Source organism: Onychomys torridus, chromosome 11, assembly GCF_903995425.1.
Source record: "Onychomys torridus chromosome 11, mOncTor1.1, whole genome shotgun sequence".
NCBI classification, from domain to species: domain Eukaryota; kingdom Metazoa; phylum Chordata; class Mammalia; order Rodentia; family Cricetidae; genus Onychomys; species Onychomys torridus.
In genome coordinates this window covers 47,304,011-47,325,800 of record NC_050453.1, presented here as the reverse complement: position 1 = coordinate 47,325,800, position 21,790 = coordinate 47,304,011, and the positions used below count along the sequence as shown (strand labels likewise).

At 35.4% G+C, this 21,790-nt stretch overlaps 1 protein-coding gene across 1 annotated transcript in view; it reads left to right on the top strand.

Moving 5' to 3' along the window:
• Brinp3 (BMP/retinoic acid inducible neural specific 3) overlaps positions 1-21,790 on the top strand; it is a 391,357-nt gene that overhangs the window by 330,838 nt on the left and 38,729 nt on the right. Inside the window, exon 7 of the mRNA XM_036202492.1 lies at positions 954-1,176. Within this exon, the coding sequence (XP_036058385.1) occupies positions 954-1,176 (223 nt within the window). The remainder of the gene's footprint in view (positions 1-953; positions 1,177-21,790) is intronic.

The following is a 21,790-nucleotide window of genomic DNA, read 5'->3' as shown; positions in this document are numbered from 1 at the left end:
TACATACATGCACACATGCAGAGACTAGAGGGCAACATCTGGTGCTCTGTGTTATTACTCTCCATCTTATTAAATAGAAATGATGTCTGCTACTGAACCTGGAATTAGGTTGGCAGCCAAATATCCTCAGCCAACCTACTTTATCTGCCTCACCCTCCACAGTGCCAGAGTTACATGTGCACCCATGACCATGACTGGCTTTTTACATGGATTCTATGCATTTAAACTCAGGTTCTCATGATTTTGCTACAGTGTTCTTTCCTGCTGAGACATCTCCCTGGCCATCATATAACATCAACTGCTATTTTTCTTGAAGGGTAATTATTTACTTGATATAAAAGGAATATCATGTATGATATTTGTTGATAGAAAGGTAATAACCAGTGGAGGAGCTTCATATATTCTAATTGACTATTTTTCTTTTATGCACATGTTTTAAAATGGTATGTCATAAGAAATGAATAGAAACAGTGGGGGAGAAGACCATAGCTGAATATTAAAATCATCAACTTAAAATGTTCTTTTAAGACGACACAGTAATGAATCTTGTAAATGTTTCTCTAGTGATTTAATAAATATATAGGGAAGTTTTCTTAATATACACATAGAATTATTTACACTAATACCAAATATGAAACACACATATATATCAGATATTATAAAACTTTTGTTCAAATAACAGCAAAGGCAGAATACAGGAAAACAAATTGGATTTAAAATTTCTGCCTAAACTATTGTACTCATCTGAGTTATTTTTATACTCTTTCATGAAACATCTATCTTAAGAAGTTCAAAAAATAACATCTTAAAACTTCCCAAAGCTCATTTTTTTTTATTAGTTTGTTAGTCACAACTATAAAACTTGTAATATTTTTAACATTGTAGGATTTGTTTTGGCTGGAGGGAAAAACAATCATCTTATAATTAAAATGTTGAATTTTCTCATTTTTCAGATGAATTCAAGTTCTTCATGAAAAGACTACCCATGAATTATTTCCTCAACACATCAACCATAATGCACTTGTGGACAATGGATTCTAATTTCCAGCGCCGCTATGAACAACTGGAAAACAGCATGAAGCAGCTTTTCCTGAAGGCACAAAGAATTGTCCACAAGCTCTTTAGCCTTAGCAAACGGTGCCACAAGCAGCCCCTCATCAGCCTGCCGAGACAGAGGTAAGACAGGGGCAGCAAGACACCTGAGCTTCTGTCCTCATGGCACAGTTCTGAGTGTAGGTGCGGTGGTGAGCAGTGTGCAGTGCTGTGTTTAGTAACAGTAGATTCTCTCCTCTGCATTTCTGTGGTTTCTAAGGAATAATACAATGGGGAACAAGTCTGTGCATACTTCTTTTGCTTCTTTTTTTCTGTTGCTGTAATCAAGGATTCAATCTACTTTTTTTTTTTTTTATGTAGTCAGTTTGTAACCCTATTTAAGCAAAGACAATAAAAGACAAATCCCCACAGTTATACTGGGAGCACCTGAAGTAGGCAAAAGATGCAAACAGAATATTCTCCATATGTAGCTTTACAATACAACAATAATCAAGGGTTTATGTCCTATTGCAATGCAATTATTTAGAAATTTATACATATAATCATATGCTAGTCCATAATTTTAAATCCATAGATTACTAATGTTTAAAATAAAAAATAAAATACATAAGTATTTGTTGTTAAACTTTGTAACAGCAATCTTAACAGGTCTTATTAATAAACACCCAGGGGCCAGTCATTGGGGTGAATGCTGGAAAGTCAGAGAAACAGAACAAGCCACTGTTTCCTCACCTCGCCAATTCCTCAGCTGGTCTTGTTTCCTCAGACTGCAAGCTTCTGAGTCCTCATCCAAAATGAATCTCAACTGAACTGTGTTGCTCCAAAGCCCAAATGTTTAATCAGCCAAATGCTTAACCAGCCAAATGTTGCTAGATTCTGGTCTTCAAGCCTTATATAATCTTTCTCTTTCTGCCTCCAATCCCTGGGATTAAAGGCTGAATTTCTGGGATTAAAGGCATGAGTCACCATGCCTACCTGTTTCCAATGTGGCCTTGAACTCAGAGATCCAGAGGTATTTCTGTCTCTGGAATTCTAGGATTAAAGTCATATGCTACCACTGCCTATCCTCATGTTTAATATTGTGTCTGTCCTGCTCTCTAACCCCAGATAAGTTTATTAGCCTGCACAATATTTCTGGGAACACAATACCACCACAAAACTTATTTGGAAAAATTAATTTAAAAGTTTCTAATGTAAGACATTCTGAGAGATTGCTGCAATAAAAATCTTATACTTACCTATTTGAAGTCTGGTGAAACATACATCAAAAAGAAAATATACAAAAATATACACATTTTAGAAGTATTTCTTGTAGGAATATGTTAAAGTTTTTAATTGATGCTTACATAGTTAATGAGAGAAATCTACAGCATAGATATCTTAGAATGTTTAAAAATGCACACTTCAGATTAAACCTCTACTAAAAATTTGATTTAAAGAGAAGACAATGGCATTTTCCATAGATATTTTTTAATTTTTAATTTTTTTTTAAATTTTTTTGTCTTTATTATTATGTGTTTTAAATTTTATACATCAGCCATGGGTTCCCCTGTCCTCCCCCCTCCTGCTCCTCTCCCACCTTCCCCCCAGCCCATCCCCTCCATTCCCATGTCCTCCAGGATCAAGGCACCCCTGGGGATTCATTTAAACTTGGTGGATTCAGTACAGGCAGGTCCTGTCACCTCCTTCCAGACTGAACATAGTGTCCCTGTGTAAGCCCAAGGTTTCCAGAGGGCCTGATCCAGCTGGGGGCTCCACAGCCTTTGGTTCATAATTCATGTGCTTCCATTCGTTTGGCTATTTGTCCCTGTGCTTTTTGCAATCTTGGATTCAACAATTCAAGCTCTTGCAGACCCTCCTCTTTCTCAACTATTGGACACCTGGAGCTCCATCTGGGGCCTGGCTGAGAATCTCTGCATCCACTTCCATCAGTTATTGGATGAGAGTTCCAAGACGACTGTTAGGGTGTTTAGTCATCTGATCACCAGACTAGGTCAGATCAGGCTTTCTCTTGACCATTGGCAGCAGACTACAGAGGGTGTATCATTGTGGATTTCTGAGGACCTCTCTAGCACTCTGCCTATTACTATTCTCATGTGGTCTTCATTTATCATGGACTGTTATTCCTTATTCTCCCTTTCTGTTCTTGATCCAGCTGGGATTTCCTGCTCCCCTAAGCTTTCTTTCCCTCAAATCTTGGCCTTCATTACTCCCACTGTCGTCCAGGTTGTTGATGTAGATCTCATCCATTTCTCTGTCATTGGGTGATCCTTGGGTCTTTCCTAGGGTCCCATTTTCTAGGTGGCCTCCCTGGACTTGTGTAGCAGATTTTTGTTGTACTTCAAATATGAAGAAACATATGCCATCTGAATTGAAGATTCCTTTTTATTATATATGAAATATATATTATGGACATTTACCATGTATAATCCCAACCTGTCTATAGGCTATGTATACCTACAAACTTGTAGAATATACTATTTGTCTCTATAGTTTTACCCATTCAGAGCTTTTGTATTAAGGGAATTAAATAATATGTGGTCATTGTGCCATTCATCACTTGGTGGACATTACTGCTTTTCCACTGAAAATTATGACTGATGCATCTATAAACTTCTTTGTACTTATTTGCTGCTGTTGTGGGCATGTGTTTTCAACCATCTTGAATACATACTACAGTAGGCATTCTGAGTAACAAGGTAATTCTATTTGTAACATTTTGTACAAACACTGAAACTCTATATTTGTGTCCCTGATGTAGATGATGATGATGATGGTGATGGTGATGATGATGATGATGATGATGATTAGTGTTTGGTTTTTTGAGACAAGGTTTCTCTGTGTAACTGTCGTGGCTATCCTGGAACTGTCTTGTTAGACCCAGCTGGCCTCAGATGCACAAGATCCACTTGTTTCTGCCTCAACATACTGAGATTAAAGGTGTACTCCACCACCACCAGGCCATGTATGATTTTTTTTTTAATTTTACTTCTCACAAAGTACATCACCTCTCACTTCATATTTTACCAAAAGGTGTTGATTTCTATTTTTTAATTATAAAGACCTGTCTGTGTGAAGTGACACTGAGTATGGGTGTGTGTGTTTACACTTTTATATTTTCTGAATGCACTTCACCTTATCCTGCACTATTTTTTTTTTTTTTTTTTTTTACAATTTTGTGCTAGAAGTCTCATCCCATGACTGAGGGAAGCAGATGCAGAGATCCTCAGCCAGGCCCCAGATGGAGCACCATAAGTCCAATTGGTGAGAAAAGTGTCCCAGCATAAGCTCCAGGTTCCAAACAGCCAGCTCATGCACTAAGGACAGGTCTGGGTCCCACTGCCTGAGTGCCTCCCAAAGAGTTCAAGCTATTCAATTGTCTCACTTATCCAGAGGGCTTAATCCAGTTGGGGGCTCCTCAGCTTTTGGTTCATAGTTCATGTGCTTCCATTAGTTTGGCTATTTATCCCTGTGCTTTTCCAATCTTTGTCTCAACAATTCACACTCTTACAATCCCTCGTCTTCCTTGCCAATTGGACACCTGGAGCTCCACCTGGGGCCTGGCTGAGGATCTCTGCATCCACTTCCATCAGTTATTGGATGATAGTTCTAGCAGGACAGTTAGGGTATTTGAACATAGCTAAGCAAATGCCCTTGTGGTATGATTGAGCAGTCCTTGGGTATATGCCCAAGAGTGGTATAGCTGGGTCTTGAGGGAGATTTATTCCTAATGTTCAAAGAAATCACCATATTGATTTCCAAAGTGGCTGTACAAGCTCCTGCACGATTTTTTTTTAGATGGCTCAGTGGTTAAAAGCTCTGACTGCTCTTCCAGAGGTCCTGAGTTCAATTCCCAGCAACCACATGGTGGCTCACAGCCTTCTGTAATGAGATCTGGTGCCCTCTTCTGGCCTGCATGAATTATTGGGTTGTATATTTCCTAAAGCACATTCAGAAAGCAGTGCAGACTTCTAGACAATTGAAATACTGCTTTGAATTTGGATTTTTCCCCCATCAACAGCTACAAACAACAACAACAACGACAGGGGGAGTATTATTTCTACTTTTCATCTTTCTATTACAATGGGAAACTATAAAATGACAATCAGAAAATGTGCATTAGTGGTGTACAAAATGAGACTGTAAATCTTTAGGATTGTTTTAAGAGATGTTTGAAAGAGAAATTAAATAAGTTAACAAGAACTGCTAGAATACAGTTGCATTGGGTGTTTTCAGATTTATTTATATCTGTGCATATGTTTTCAACATACTATTGATAGGGATAGCTAAAATTCACATACATATGAAACAAAATTGCTCAAGCATTCCTTTGATTTTATGCACAACTACAGAATTGAATTATTTTCAAGAAGTCGTTCAACTTTATTCTTTCTGCCTTTAACCTCCTGAGCCAGTTTGCTTTCTGTTGCTCTGACCAAAGCAACATGGGAAGAAAGGATTAATTCACTTACCATCATAGAGGAAGGTCAAGCCAGGAGCTCAAGGTTGAACTGGAGGCAGGAACTGTGGATAAATGCTTCTTTATTGGCTTTTCCTTTCATGGTTTTGCTGTCTTTGAGCTTTCTTCTGCAGACCACTCCCACATGTCTAAGGTTTGTGCTGCCCAAGTTGGATAAACACTGCCACAACAAAAAAAAAAAAAAATGAATCAAGACAGTTCCTCACAGATGTAGCCATACTACAAGCTGATCAGTTTCTTCAATTAAGCTTCTGTCTTCCCTAGTGACTCCAGGGACTGTCAAGTTGACAATAAAATCTAAGCAAAACACACTGGATTCAGGTACAATTCAAAATTGTACTGTTATTAGGGACTAAGAGGAATAAAAAATACCAATAACTCACAAATTAAACAGAAAGAACTTACAGTGTCTAGAATGGGAGAAGTTAATCAAAGTGTGAGAATACTGAAATAAAGTACATATGTTAATGTGGCTGCGGAGGCTATCAGTGTCCACCAGAATGTTCTAAAGAGGCAGTTATTTATTCTCTATCTAAATAATAGATACGAACTGTTTTGGTATAGGGACACTTTGGTACTCACAGAAATTATTGAGTAGCCCAATGGCATTTTGAGAGTTGAATATGTAAATAGGCTTATGTATGGACACATCCATGAAAAATAATTTTATATATGAACGTGTATAAATTGCAGTATAGTAAAAATTAAAGTTGAGAGACATTTAGCCATATTTACTAAAATCAATGGAAAGAGCAAAAGCAAGAATAATATTGTTGTTATACAAATCACTTAAGTTTGACTGATTTTTCCACATTTAGGTTATGATTTGTTTGTTGTAACTGAGTTTTCAGAGCCGTTATATATGCAAGCATTCTAAACTGTACTTGTAGCAATCTATAGACTTTTTTGCAGCAATGAGCATTGTGATAGTCTTTCCAGGTGGTTGGTAATAATATTTTTGACTAAACACTAAATTTCAATAGCTAGTAACATAATATGAACTCTAAATGATATCATTAGCCTTTTTATATAAAGTAGACAAAACATTTTGTCCATCTTGTGCTTTGAATTGATTTTCTACCCACACAAAGAAAACCATACATTAGTTAGTTGGAAAATATTGGCTCACTTAGCTATAAATATCTCTAAATCATTGTCATGAGACTATAGTAAAGCATCTGAATTTTTATTGTTATTATTGGACTTTACATTTCAGGAAGATGACAGTTTCATAGCAGAATAAACAAGACTTCCAAATTTCTCATCTTTAAAATTATAATTTTATTATTGGCATTGAATATGAGACTTGTTCATCTTGATGTGACAGCCTCATTCATTTCTATTTTAGCAACAGATGCTCTATGTGTTCAAGTTCGAATAATAACAGTTTTTATTTTAAGTTCTGTCAAATAAAAAAGATAAATATCTCCACTTGTAATTCATAGTTGCATGGTGCTTTTACTTAGCAACTTTCTACAACTCAGTGTATAGAGTAGTATGGAAATTCTTAATGAGTAATATTATTAAATAATGAAATTTCCTTTTGTTATGTAAGCATATCTCATTATAAATGTACACTAACTAACAAATTTTGGGGACATCTTCTTTTAATACGTCTTAAGCAAGAGGTTACACACAGTTGTTTTGGAGCCAAGTAATGAAGTTGTGAAAAACACATAAAAATTCTTAGCATTCTTTGAAAATTGTTTTAGGCTGTGTATTACTTATATTATCTCTTCCATATCTTATTCCTCTATCATGGCTATCTATAGGTAGAAAAATTATTCTTTGAGATTGCTAATCATTTTTTTTCCTCTCCAAAGGGACTTAATAAACCCAAATGATGAATTGTCCCTTGTTGTCTTCCATTGCCAAAACAACTATATGAATTCAGCCTAGTCACATGCTGCTGAGGCATATAGCCTCCCTTTCTCTTTAAGAGTGGCACATAATAAATTCTGATCAAATGTAAGTAATACAAACAAACTGAAGACATGCATTACACTTTAAATCAGCCCCTTAAGAATAGGCAGGTAAGTATCATCTCTCTCTTCTCTTCTTACTTGATTAAAAAGCATACATCATAGATGTAGGTAAAAGTTGATATGAAGACACTAGTTAAGAAGCACAAAACCCTATTTCTCTGATGATAACATGTTTGAATGATTTCTGTTGATACTGTTATTTTAGAGGGGAACAAAAATCCATTTGTCTCAGTCATACTTATTTGACTTATATGACTATATCCAAATTTGCATTCTAACAATAAAAAGACTTTACTGAATGGCCTCTAAATCCTTTAATATCACAAAGCCTACAATATAATTAAACCTGGCATTTATATATTAATACAAGGGACTTTTGCCCAAAGCATTTTCATATGAAACTGTATGAAGATTTTATGATTTTTTATACATGATTTATAGAAGAATGTTTTATCTTTGAATTGTATCTACTCTGTGATGACTCAAAGGAATATTCTAAAAAAACACTGTTATAGATTTAAAGACTATCCTTTTTATATTTGTTCTATTTTTCTAAGAAAATTTAAATATCTAGCACCTAAGAAATACCCAATCCAATGACATTTAGTAAATAATTACTTAATGTTTAGAAAACAGTTTACTTAGTTTTTTTTTTAGTTTATTCCATTCATTCTTTTATTTTATTTAAAAATTTTTAATTCATTTTTTTGTACCAACTGCAGAGCCCCCTCTCATCCCTCCTCCAACTCCCCTTAAGCCTCCCCCACCCCACCCATGCCTTTGCTCAACCTTGATGCATGGAGGATGGGTTTGGTCCTGCCTCAACTGAATGTACCAGGGCTTTGCTGACTTCCAATGGTAGCCTTCATTCTCATATTATTACATGTGAACAATTCCCCAAATTATTCCTTTCAGTGTGTTTTATACTTAAATTTCCTCATAAAGATGTTGACCTAGGTTTTATAAGAAACACTAAGCTACTTGAATAGAATGTCTTAGTAGAATGAACTTAAAGCTACAAGGGATTCTATTTATCGGAAGGCAGAAAAAAATGGAGGATGATGGTTATCTTAAAGTTTCTATTGTTTCAAATAGACATCATGACCATGGCCGTTTCATTGGAGCTGGCCTATAGTTCAGATGTTTACTCTTTTATCATCATGGTAGGAAGCATGGCAGCATGCAGGCAAACAGGATACTGGAGAGGTAGCTGAGTTCTCAACACCTTGGATCCACAGGCAACAGGAAGAGACTGTGAGCCACTAGGTCTGGCTTGAGCTTCTGAAATCTCAAGCACCACCCCCTAGTGACAAACTTCCTCCAACCAAGACACATCTACTCCAACAAGGTCACACCTCTAATAAAGCCACTACCTATGAATTTATGGGGACCATTTTCATTCTGACCACCACAGTGGTTTTATTTTTTTCCTTGGCACAAGACAACTCAAATAAAATAAAAGTAGCCAAAGTCGACCTTTCACATATTACTTTATTACCCGAGATTGTTGGTTGAAAATAAACTCAAATAACCAGAGATCTAAAATGGTCTTACCTCTTCACTATAACATTTCACTCTGACTTTTCTTAATATATTATTTCTTCATAATCTTTAACCAAAATAATCAACATTATTTCCTTGACTAGGGTTTCTAATGTTATGGACAGACACCATGGCCATGGCAACTCTTATAAAGGAAAACATTTAACTGGTACGACTCACCTACAATTTCAGAGGTGCTGCCAGGAGCAGACATGTCTCACTGTTCAGAAAGTCTAAGTTTTTAAAACACTTAAAAATGCCATGTTCTGTAGGTCTTTGAAGTGTTTGAAGATTACCTACCTAATTGAATTATATCTATGTATACCTAGAATACTGAACATGACTCTAGTCCATGGAAAAGGCTGCTTTCCTTACCTGTTGCATAAAAAACAGGTACATTTTTGAAGGAGTTATGGGAAAGTTTTGTGGTAAGGAGTTGGGGACAAATGATTGTTAAAAATGTTGTATTCTGTCAGTTTAGAGTAAGAAAATAAATTGTAATATTATTTAAAAAAGAAATTTACAGAATAAATATTGTTCCCCAAGACATGCTTCCTTTCTGAAATAATACACTTAGAGAACCATGGTCTAACACTTTTTTTACACACAACTTTTGCAGTTAGCTACAGTTGTAACATACTTCCACCATACACAAGCATTCCTTTCACAGACAAATACAGTGATTACTCCCCTAATCTTCACAAATCCAGTACAAGTTTTAATGCTCATCATATTAAAACCCATTTTGTCTGTTTTCTTTTTCCTTCATAAGTCCATCTAGACATTCTGTGGAATCACTAATTTTCATTCATATTTTTTAATCCTATAGAGAATACAAACTAAGTATAAATAAGAACTTCATTAACACATTTTACAAACAGAAGAATTTGCATCTCTGATTCTTACAAAATACATTAGTGTCTTTTTCCTACTTTACAAAATATACTTAGATCTCATATAAATAGTAATAGCAATTTCTATGTAACAAATGAAAATGTCACTAGATAAATTTATTAATAAAAATTATTTCCCAAAATCTTTTTTATTCTATCCATGGTTCTCAACCTTCATAATGCTGTGACACTTTAATCGAGTTCCTAATATTTTGTTGACCCACAACCATAAAATTATTTTGTTGTTACTTCATAACTATAATTTTGCTACTGTTGTAAATCAAAACTGTAAATATCTGATATGTAGGAAATCTTATATGCTACCCCTAAGGGTGTCATGACCTACATGTTGAGAACCACTGATCTAAATTATAGCATCAATAGGAATCAATCCTATTTTGTACTTAAAATAAACATAGATAAGTTTTTCAAATTGTGCTATTTCATATCAAACAAGATCAATACTGTGAGTAATTTCTATTGAGGTACATTATATTTAGATAAATGCTTATTTGCCAATTCTATTTAGAAACACAGGGATTCCCCTAATTTTATATGATATTTTACCATCCTCAGGAGAAGATGAACATAAAAAAAATTATTAATTTCTTGGGTGTACATGCACACACTATATTATTGAAATGGTATATGAGAAAATCAATTTTTCATCTCTAAGTATTAAACCAAGAAACTATTTTCTAAAACCAAATGGCTTTGTGAGTCAAGAAGGTAAAAATGAAATATTACCAAGATATATAATACCACAAAGAGCTAACAGTAGAAAAGTGCCTTTGAAGAACTTGATTTAAGATGGCAAACTCAAGTTATAAAGAAAATGAATACATTCAAATATCATTGTCAATTGAAATGAAAAATCCTCCTTCTCTTTATCTAGAAGCCTGTCAGACAGCACAAAGGAACATTAATGTAGCAAAGGAACACAGAGAAAGTGAAGGTAAGCTTGTTTGGTATTTCTATTAAAAAAAAAAAAAACAGGAAGACTTCATGTAGCTTTCTCATAGGGAAAAATAGATCAAGTCTGAGGTAATATATTTTACTGAACTATAATAAAGTTAATTCATAAAAATAGGAAAATTTGCTATAAATGAATTGAAAATCAAGAGTACAAATATAAGGAAAACCTACTAAAGTTAAGGTATATATATATTTGTATACACAGAGAGAGAGACATACATGTACATACAAGACATATTCAAACTCACTCAGTGTATTTTCCTCAGTTCATATACAATTTTATATGTGCCAGTAAACTATATTTAAAAGATTAAGAACAATTCAGGAGTATGATATAACAATTCATTTTATAGGTCAGCCACTGGAGTTATTTTTGTTCTATAGAGTTACTAAAAAAAAGGAAAAAAAAAACACAAGAAGAAATAAGTACAGATTTTTTATGAAAAACATCGAAAACAACCAGGAATGAAGGAAAAATTGATTACCATATAACTGTCACATCTGCTTATATGCCAGATGGAGGGATCATTTATTGTAATCAACAGTATCCCTTGATGTACAGCCACACACAAACCTATATAAAAGCTGATAATTTTGGAGCAGATTCCCTACTGAGAACTGTCTTGTTATATGTTAACCAATGTGTGTTAAGCACAGACTGTGCCAAACACTGTTCCAAATGCTTTATGTGTTTTTCCTAACTTAAAAGAATGCCAAATTTGAGTGGTGTCCCTGCACTAAGGATATGTTTGTGGACTCTGAGCTGTAGTTACCCTGAACAGTCATGGTAAACCCACATCTCAAAAATTTTGACATTGCATTCAGTTTATGAACAATTCATTGGGTCATGAAATAAAAAGAAGGAAATAAAAATGTATTTGTAGGTATTAAAAATTACCGAGATTAAAACAAAAGTAAATGCAGTTGTCTATCACAGAAAAAAAGTGAGTGAAGTCTCTAATCTAAATAATGATACACAATAAATAGGTCAGTGGTTAAAAACAGCCATTGCGCTTTCAGAGGACCTGGGTTTGGTTCTCAGAGCCCACATGGTGCCTTGCAGCTATCCATAACTCTAATTGTGGAGCAATCAACACCTTTTCTTTTTTTTAACTTCTATGGTCAGCAAGCACATATGTGGTACAAATACATACATACAGAAAAATACAGAAATGGAGGAATAACTCTAAAAATCACACACAGACACAAATATATATGTAAAAGACTGGTGTTATAATAAAGAACATGGGAAATTAATCTTACATAATTTACTAAGAACATGAGGGAAAGGAAACCAATGCATAAACTGCAGAACAACATTCCCAGAAGAAGAGAACAGATATTTGGTAAAGAATGTGTGGAAGTGAGAGAGGGGTGGAAGGATGCAGAAAGAGGAGAAACAAAGAAGTAGGCAAGTAGTAAGGAGTGATGTTAGAGGAGCCAGGGAGGGGGAAGGCAGAGGTGGGGAACAGATGAAAAAGAGAAAACTCAAATTAAACTTGATGTTCAAGAATTATATATGTTGTTTCTGTTTCACTGTCAATTATTTTTAACTAAATAATTTCAGATATCCTTAATTCAACAAGGAGTTTCCAGACTCTGCACATTATTCTGTTGTTTCTATTGTGTTTGTGGATATTAGGAGAAAGACCAAAGGTGTACAGTGCAGCAGCAGCATCCCATAGATGCAGTTCTAAGATGGAGAACCAGAGCATTTGTTAATTATAGGTCCAGGCTTTCCCCTCTTTGTATTGCAGTAACTCAAGGCAGGCTAGCTAGTTCTGTTTCTTGGACCATGGTTAACTCTGTGAAACCTTATCTTTTGCCTGTAGGAGGACCAGGAGAGGTGAGCTTGTAAGAATACCAAGTAATATAAACATATAAACCCCCAAACAACAGACCAATTAACTATGCATGGAAACCTTGCATCTAGCTTTTCCTTCTAGGAATGTGTCTGCACAACCAAATACATTAAAAATTAGAGTAGGGAGAAAAATCAGTGGGATACTGAAAGGGAAAAATTTGACTTGAAAACTATAAAATTATATATGAATAAATTAAAATATGATTTTATACATGAAACATTATATGATGTTTAAGCCAAATTAAATATAATTGCTTCTAGAAGCATTTTTTCATTGGTTTATGTTAAAAACTTTGATAATAATATATTTTAGTATTTTACAGTGTATAGAGAGTTTTTTCATCTACAGGTATAGTAGTGTACAAGAAACAAAGATGGTATAGATAGTCTGATATCTAAGAAAATAGACTTCATAGCAAAATTAATCAAAAGGGGTGGAGAAGGACACTTCATGCTCATCAGATGAAAAATCCATGAGGATGGTTTTTCAGTTCTTAACATCTATGCCCCAAACTCAAGGGAACCCAGATTTGTAAAAGAAATACTACTAAAGCTTAAAACAAACATTGCCCCTGACACATTAATAATGGGAGACTTGAATATACCACTCTCACCAATAGACAGGTCATCTAGATAGAAACTAAACAGAGAAACAATGGAAGTAACAGAAGTTCTGACTAAAATGAACCTAAAAGATACCTACAGAATATATCACCCAAACACAAAAAATTATCCCTTCTCAGTACCTCATAGAAGTTTCTCCAAAATTGACCACATACTCAGTCAAAATGCAAGTCTCAACAGATACAGGAAAACTGAAATAACTCCTTGCATCCCATCACACTAACAAGGACTAAAACTGCATTTCAAAAGAAAGAAAGAGAGAGAGAGAGAGAGAGAGAGAGAGAGAGAGAGAGAGAGAGAGAGAGAGAGGAAGGAAGGAAGGAAGGAAGGAAGGAAGAAAGGAAGAAAGAAAAAAGAAAAAAGAAAGAAAGAAAGAAAGAAAGAAAGGAAGGAAGGAAGGAAGGAAGGAAGGAAGGAAGAAAGATTTTGGAGAGGATGTGGAGCAAGGGGAACACTCCTTTCTCCACAATGTTGGTGGGAATGCAAACTTGTACAGCCAATCTGGAAATCAGTATGGCAGTTTCTCAGAAAAGTGGGAATAAGTCTTCCTCAAGACCCAGTTATACTACTCTTGGGCATATACCCAAGGAATGCTCAATCTTACCACAAGAACGTATGCTCAACTATGTCCACATGAGCTTATTTGTAAATGCAAGAACCTGGAAACAAGCTAGATGGCCCGCAACTGAAGAATGGATGAAGAAAATATGGCACATATACACAATGGAGTACTACTCAGCTGTAAAAAAATTAAAAAAAAACAAACAAACAAACAAAAAAAACAATGATATCATGAAATTTCCAGGCAAATGGATGGAACTAGAAAATATCATCTTGAGTGAGGTAACCCAGACTCAGAAGGACAAACATAGCATGTACTCACTCATAAGTGGATACTAAATGTGGGGGAAGAGATGGCTAGACTGCAACCCACAACTCCAGAGAGACTAGATAACAGGGAAAGAACCTAGTAGGGACACATGGATGACCCTGTGGCCAAGAAATAGATTAGATCTACCTGAGTGGACTGGGTATCAGGGGGTGGTGGCAAAGTGCAAGGAGTAGGGGATGAGAACATAGGGAAATGAGAGGGTCAAGCTGGAACAGGGACAGAGTGGGAGGACAGGGAGGAAGATACCATGATAGATTAGGACATCATGGGAATAGGAAGAGGCAGGATGCTGGGGAGGCTCTCAGGAATCCAGAAGGTTGACCCCACCTTGGTCTGCTGGCAGTGAGTGGTCCAGAGGGTGCCTGGATGGGTCTACTATGGTGACCAGTCTAGCAAATAACCTAGCTGTTATCATAGAGCCTTTTTCCCGTGACTGATGGAGGTAGATACAGAGATCTACAACCAGACACTAGGCTGAGCTCCAGGAATTCAACTGATGAGAGAGAGGAGACATACTGCAGGCAAGGGACGTTGAGATCATGATGGGAGGATTTGCAGAGATTACTGGCCACACTAGTGGAAGCCCATGAACTGTGGACTGGTTGCTGTGGAGCCCCCATGAGACTAGACAAGGCTCTCTGGATACGAAAGATAGTTATTTGGCTTGAACTGTTTGAGGGGCACCCAGGCAAGGGGTTCGGGATCTGTCCCTGGTCTATGGGCAGGCTTCTGGAACCTGGTGCCTGTGATGTGACACCTTGCACAGCTTTGGTGCAGTAGGAAGGGGCTTAGAACTGCCTAGGCTCAGTGTCCTGAGCTATATTGACTCCTCATGGGAGACCTCGATTTTAGGGATATAGGATACAGGTTTGTTTGGGAAAGATGGCTGGAGGGCGGGAGGAGGGGGGATCTGTGGATAGTATGTGGAGTAAGTAGAAAATTTTTTAATAAAGAAAAATGAAAAACAATTTAAAAAGATTTAAAAAACCCTGTATTCCACAAAACTGGAAAATCTAAAAGAAATGAACAATTTTCTGTTTTTTTTATTATTACTTTTGTGTTTTAATTTTATATATCAGCCATGGGTTTCCCTATCCTGCCCCCTCCCACTCCCATCCCAACCTTTCCCCCAGCCCTTCCCCTCCATTCCCATCTCCTCCAGGTCCAAGACTCCTCTGGGGATTCAGCTCAGCCTGGGAAGAGGGGACTGGACCTGCCTGTACTGAACAATTTTCTTGATAGATTCCACATAACAATGTTAAATCAAGATCAGATAAACAATTTAAATAAATTTATAACCCCTAAGGAAATAGAATATATCACAAAAGTGTCCCAAACAAACAAATCCCTGGACCAGACTTTGGAGTGCATATTTTCAAAGAAGACCTAATATCAATACTTCTCAAAGTGTTCCACAAAATAGAAACAGAAGGAACATGGCCAAATTCATTTATGAGTCCACAATTGCCCTAATACCCAAACCACAAAAAGGCACAACAAAGAAATAATTATAGACCAATTTTTCTCATAATCATTGATGGAAAAAATACCTAATAAAATCCTCTCAAACTGAATCCAATAACACATCAAAAAGATCATCCACTGTGATCAAGTAGGCTTTATCCCACAGATGCAGAGATGGCTCAACCATGTAAATATGTGGATGTAATTCATCAGATAAACAAACTTAAAAAAAATGATCATCTCATTAGATACTGAAACACCCTTTGACAAAATCCAACCCCCCTTCATGATAAAAGTATTGGAGAGATCAAGAATACAAGAGATGTGCGTAAGCATAATAAAGCCAATTTATATTAAGCCTATAAACAACCTCAAATTAAATGAAGAGAACTTAAAGCAATTTCACTAAATTCAGTGGTAAGACAAGGCTGTCTACTCTCCCCAAATTTATTCAATATTGTAAATGAAGTTCTAGCTGGAACAATAAGATGACTAAATGAAATAAAGGGGACAGACATTGGAAGAGAAGAAGTCAAAGTGTTGATATAGTTTACAGATGATATAACAGTATACATAAACAATCCTAAAATTTCTACAAGGTAACTCTTATAGTTGATAACACCTTTAGTGAAGTGGTTGGATACAAGAGTAACTAAAACAAACAAACAACAACAACAACAACAACAACAAAAAGAGTAGGCCTCCTACATATAAGCAACAAAAGGCAGAAAAAGGAATCAGGGAAACAAAACCCTTCACAATAGTAAGAAATAATATAAAAATATCTTGATGTAACTCTAACAAAGCAACTGAAATACCTGTATTTAAAGATCTTCAAGTCTTTGAAGAAAGATGATTTAAGAAAAAATAAGAAGATGGAAAGACCTCTCATGCTCATTGATCAGCAGGAATAACATAGTAAAAATGGCCATTTTACCAAAGGCAATCTATAGATTCAATGCAATCCCCATCAAAATCCAATACATTTTTTTGCAAACTTTGAACAAACAATACCCAACTTCATATAGAAAAACAAAGTATCCAGTGTAGCTAAAATTTCATGTACAACAAAAGAATTTCTGGAAGTAACACCATCCCCGATTTTAAGCTGTATTACAGAGCTATTTAATAAAATTGCATGGTATTGACATAAAAACAGATAGGTTGATCAATGTAATTTAATTGATGACTTACATACAAATACACACAATGTTGGATACATGATTTTTGATAAAGGAGCCATAAATACACAGTAGAAAAAAGAAAGCATCTTTAACAAACACTAACAGGACATCAGTATGCAGAAGATAGCAAACAGATCCCTATCTCTCACCCTGCACAAAACTCAAGTCAAGTGGATCAAAGACCTCAACATAAAATCAGATACACTGAACCTGATAGAAGAGAAAGTAGGGAATATTCTTGAACACAGTGTCACAGGAGACAACTTCCTGGAACAGCACACCAATCACTAAGGCATTAAGATCAACAACTAATTAATGTTACTCCATGAAAATTAAAATCTTCTGTAAGGCAAAGGATAGGGTCAATAGAACAAAAGCCCAGCCTACAGAATAGGAAAAGATTTTACCTACTCTACATCTGACAGAATGCCTGCATGAAAATCTATAAAGAACTCAAGAAGCTAGACATAAATAAACCAAAGAATCACACTAAATAATAGAGTACAGACCTAAACTGAGAATTCTCAACAGAGGAATCTCAAATAGCTGAGAAACACTTAAAGAAATATTCAATATCTTTAGGCATCGGGCAAATGGAAATGAAACTACTCAGAGATTCAATCTTCCACCTATCAGAATTACTAAGAACAAAAACACAAATGATTTTTCATGCTGGTGAGATGTGGAACAAGGGGAACATGTCTTCATTGCTGGTTGGAACGTAAACTTGTGCAGCCACTTTGGGAATTAATATGGTGCTATGTGGCTAGAGCTGGTTAAGTTCTTCAGTGACAGGTTTGAAATATATATATGAACAATATTCTTAGCTCCTATAGCATCAAAATTCTCAGAGGCTTTATACTTTCTAGCATTAGGGTACTAAAAATATCCATCAATGAGGTAAAAATATCATTTCAGATGCTTATCAATGTTTCATTCATTGATTTGAGTACAAAATCTGTTTGAATGGGTTATTAATTTTTTCTAAAATTGTGAACATTCATATATTTTTCTTATTGTAACACAAGTACTTCCTCAGAGGTATTAATTGTAAACATGGTCAGTGTGAGTGCGACTTTTCATTGTAGTTTCTTCATAAGGCACTTTGAAGATGTCCCTTCAACTTTATTCACTTTTAATTGATTAACAATATTCTTTGGTGGGTAAGTCACTGGATTCATAAGATATCTTTGCTAGTATAAGAGCTAGAAGGGATATTTCCCACAATTTATTCTGAGAAGAGTGTTTTATATTTCTCCATTTTATAGAACTTTTTATAATTTTTTGTACCTTTAAAATATTTCTTACATATAAAGTCTTACTCTAACCTACTGTCAAGGTCATGAAGTACATACAGGTGGACTATTTATATTTTACAGATAAGGAAACCGAGGGTTAAAGAAGTAGTGGCATTTCAATGGTCAATGCATGTGGAAAGATAGTTGATGAGACTAACAGATGAGATCAAAGCAGTGCATTTTTCCCTCATCTACACTAAAAACATCTCACAATATAGTCCGAAACAATGAGGCATAGTTTTAAACTGTAGATATTAAATCATCTTCATCTTGAAAATAGCTAAGAATCACAGCATTCATAAAATTTGCAAGTTTTTTATATTTAAGAATAACCAAAATCATTAAATGTATTAGTATTTTAGTGTCTAAAATTTAAAGTGACAATAACCTGCAACTTGATATTTTCATTAGTAGAGTGTGTAGGGTAGAGTCAGCAAACGTTGATACATTTCATTTGGAAGATGTATGAACAGCAGCTCTCACAAAATAGAACATGGCATTAAAACGCCGAAGGGATAGATTCTTTCACAGATATTTACAAGGGAGTCAGTGTATCATCCTGCACCTGTTTTTACAAGGAGGTACAACTGCTCAAATTCCAGATTGAATTGGATTCAAATATTAAAAAAAAAAAATAGACTCCCTGTTGTAAGTTTTTTCCTCTCTTGTGAATAGGGATTTGTTCTTTTCTGCAAGGCAGGAGTGGCAGTCTATTGGGACATTCTCTGCCAGCAGCACCTGTGAATCTTGGCAAACTGGAGTGTCTTAAGCTGTTGATATGAATAGGGTTACACTATATGAGTAAAGAGGCCACCAGTACTTTTGATGAATGAAACAACAGAATGCAAATTTTGTTATCCTCAAATTGCATGACTAGTTCAGTATTTAAGCCTTGTTTTGAAATACAGCTCACTTCATTTCACAAAGTTAGAAAACATATCCTTCAGCTCTCATTTCAGCATTTTACCTTACAAAAGGCTTATTGTGATGTGGAGAAAATGTCAAAATTGTGTGTGGTCCAAAGTTGTGATTTGCATAAATAAAATTAACTAAAAGTTTACCATAGAGTCTTATGCTTCCAAGTGATTAATTACTTAATAATAGATTCATATGCATAAAAGAACTCTCTGGCGCACATTTTACAGCATTCTCAGTAAGCATGCACTAACAAGAATTCCAGATTAATTGCATTTGAATGCTTGATGACCCAAGTCTTTGTCAACAATGAGCACATAATCCTCATTATGTTATCAGAGATACTTGTCTTATTATTATAATGGTTCATATTTAAGTAAACACAAATATAGTTGGCAATGCAAATAAAATGCATTAAATAATACACACAAAAAAAACCAACATTGTATAGGGGCACATTCAAAGCAAACAATATTTGGAACAAAGTTTAAAAGTTTTGGTAAAGATTGGGGATCTAGCTCAGTGGTAGAGTGCTCGCCTAGCAAGCACAAGACCCTGGGTTTGATCCTCAGCTCAAAAAAAAAAAAAAGTTTTGGTAAAGACATATTTTCAACAATGTAGAAAATTTGGATAATATTTAAGTTTTTACAGAATAGCTGTGCTTTTCCCATTTTTTAAAATCTAGTTTCCTCCTTGGTTTTGTTAGAAACTCATTTGTAATTTTCATTCATTTTATTGTAATTTTTCCTGACTGTCCTCTGAATAGCAATGTTACAAATTTACTTTCTGAATTCATCCTACTATTAGGACCCAATATGTATATTTTCTTGTTTGCCTTTTCACTAACTGATAACAAACCTCTAGAGGCAAATTTCGTAACATTTTCCTCAAAATTTTATCAAATTTCAGCAGGCCACCATGAATCTTAGGAATCATTGCACAAAGGCCAATAAGAACCTTTCTTAGTCCTTTCTCATCTGGATCATGGATGGACTTAGCTGTTCTCCCATGTGCAGTCTATGTGTTACTGTCACTGCTATCTCTACAAACAACCACAAGTCTACAAATGTGCCACTGTGGCAACCATGGTGTTATTTCCTACCCCCTTCTATGTTCTACCTTGCCACTTAGAGAGAAGATTTAAATACAGAGAGAGGGAAGACCATGAGTGTTGATCACAAGGATCCCAGCTCTATAATACTGTCGAAGATTATTTCTACTTCTTCGGACAAACTATTAGCAGCCTGAAAGCAAGACTGCAGGGAAGAAAGCAACTTCCTAGTCACTACTAACCTGATTTCTTCATGTACTAAAGCCAAAGTGGTGTTTTCATCAATAGAATCTTATGGCAAGAGCAATGGCAATGTAGATTTCCTATCTTTCTCAAACATCATTAGTGTTAGCTATCCTTCCAGTCACCACTGTATTTGTCCTACTTTTTTATCCTAGGAGGGAGCTTTAAGTGGAAAGACAATGAGACTTCCATTTCAAATGTTATGTAATTCCTATGTATTTATCTGCATTGAGGGACATAGTTGGATTGAATTAGTGAAGGAATTTAATTGGTGAATGATAGATGATGATAAGAATTATAGTGGCTATATAGTAAATATGTACGCAGACACGTTTGGTAATTCACAGTTATATAATAAATTTAACAAATATCCATGCCTTTCTACCATATACTCACTCTTTTCTGCAATACACTCACTCTTCTCTATAATACAATCATTCTTTTCTATCAATTTTCAAAACAGTATACTGTGGCTTTCACTCTCTCATCGTGAAAAAAAATCATCACACAATAGAGTACTGAAGGTTTGGGGGGAATATAATCAACCCATCACATCAGGAACATAAAGCAGCATGGGGTCAATGTGGCAGATCAAACTGAATCCACAGTCTAGAACGGAAGTAAAGATGAACGCATGTGTCCAGTAGGCTTCCAAACCCCACCCACATTTTAAACTTAGTTCAGGGATTGGTTATTACAACTTCTTTTGATCATGTTTACTCACCCTCTTCCAGCTCTTCTGAGATAAAGGCTTCTTTTTCTATTCACATGACTTCATGTACTTGTATTTTAACATACCCCAGAGGAGCGAAAAAGGTGCCTCCCATTTCTATCAGCTCATGCTTTGTTTCTAGGTGTTTAAACTTGCTCATTTTTACACACATTTGTACACACACACACACACACACACACACACACACACACAGAGAGAGAGAGAGAGAGAGAGAGAGAGAGAGAGAGAGAGAGAACACATAGACCCTCAGTGTTTTAAAACCTATGTCTTCCCGCTCAGATCTGATTCTAGAGATCATACCTCAGTAAATGCCATCTCTCCAGCTGTAATGTATCTCCTTCCAGTTTAGGATTATATCAAATTCCCCTTAAAATAGCAATCTGAATATTTATTTTTCAAAGCTGCAAACTTGTCAAATGTGTTTATGTAAAATACATGTTTCTTGTACTCTTCTTATCAACTTTTTAGGTGAATGGGCTTTTAGAATCTCACATTTGCCTTTTCCCATCATGCAAATTCTTTCTGGGAAAGCTAAAAATTAGAGTTAAAAAAAAAAAAGCACTCCTTAAAGATCTCAGCTCAAATAATGATGCT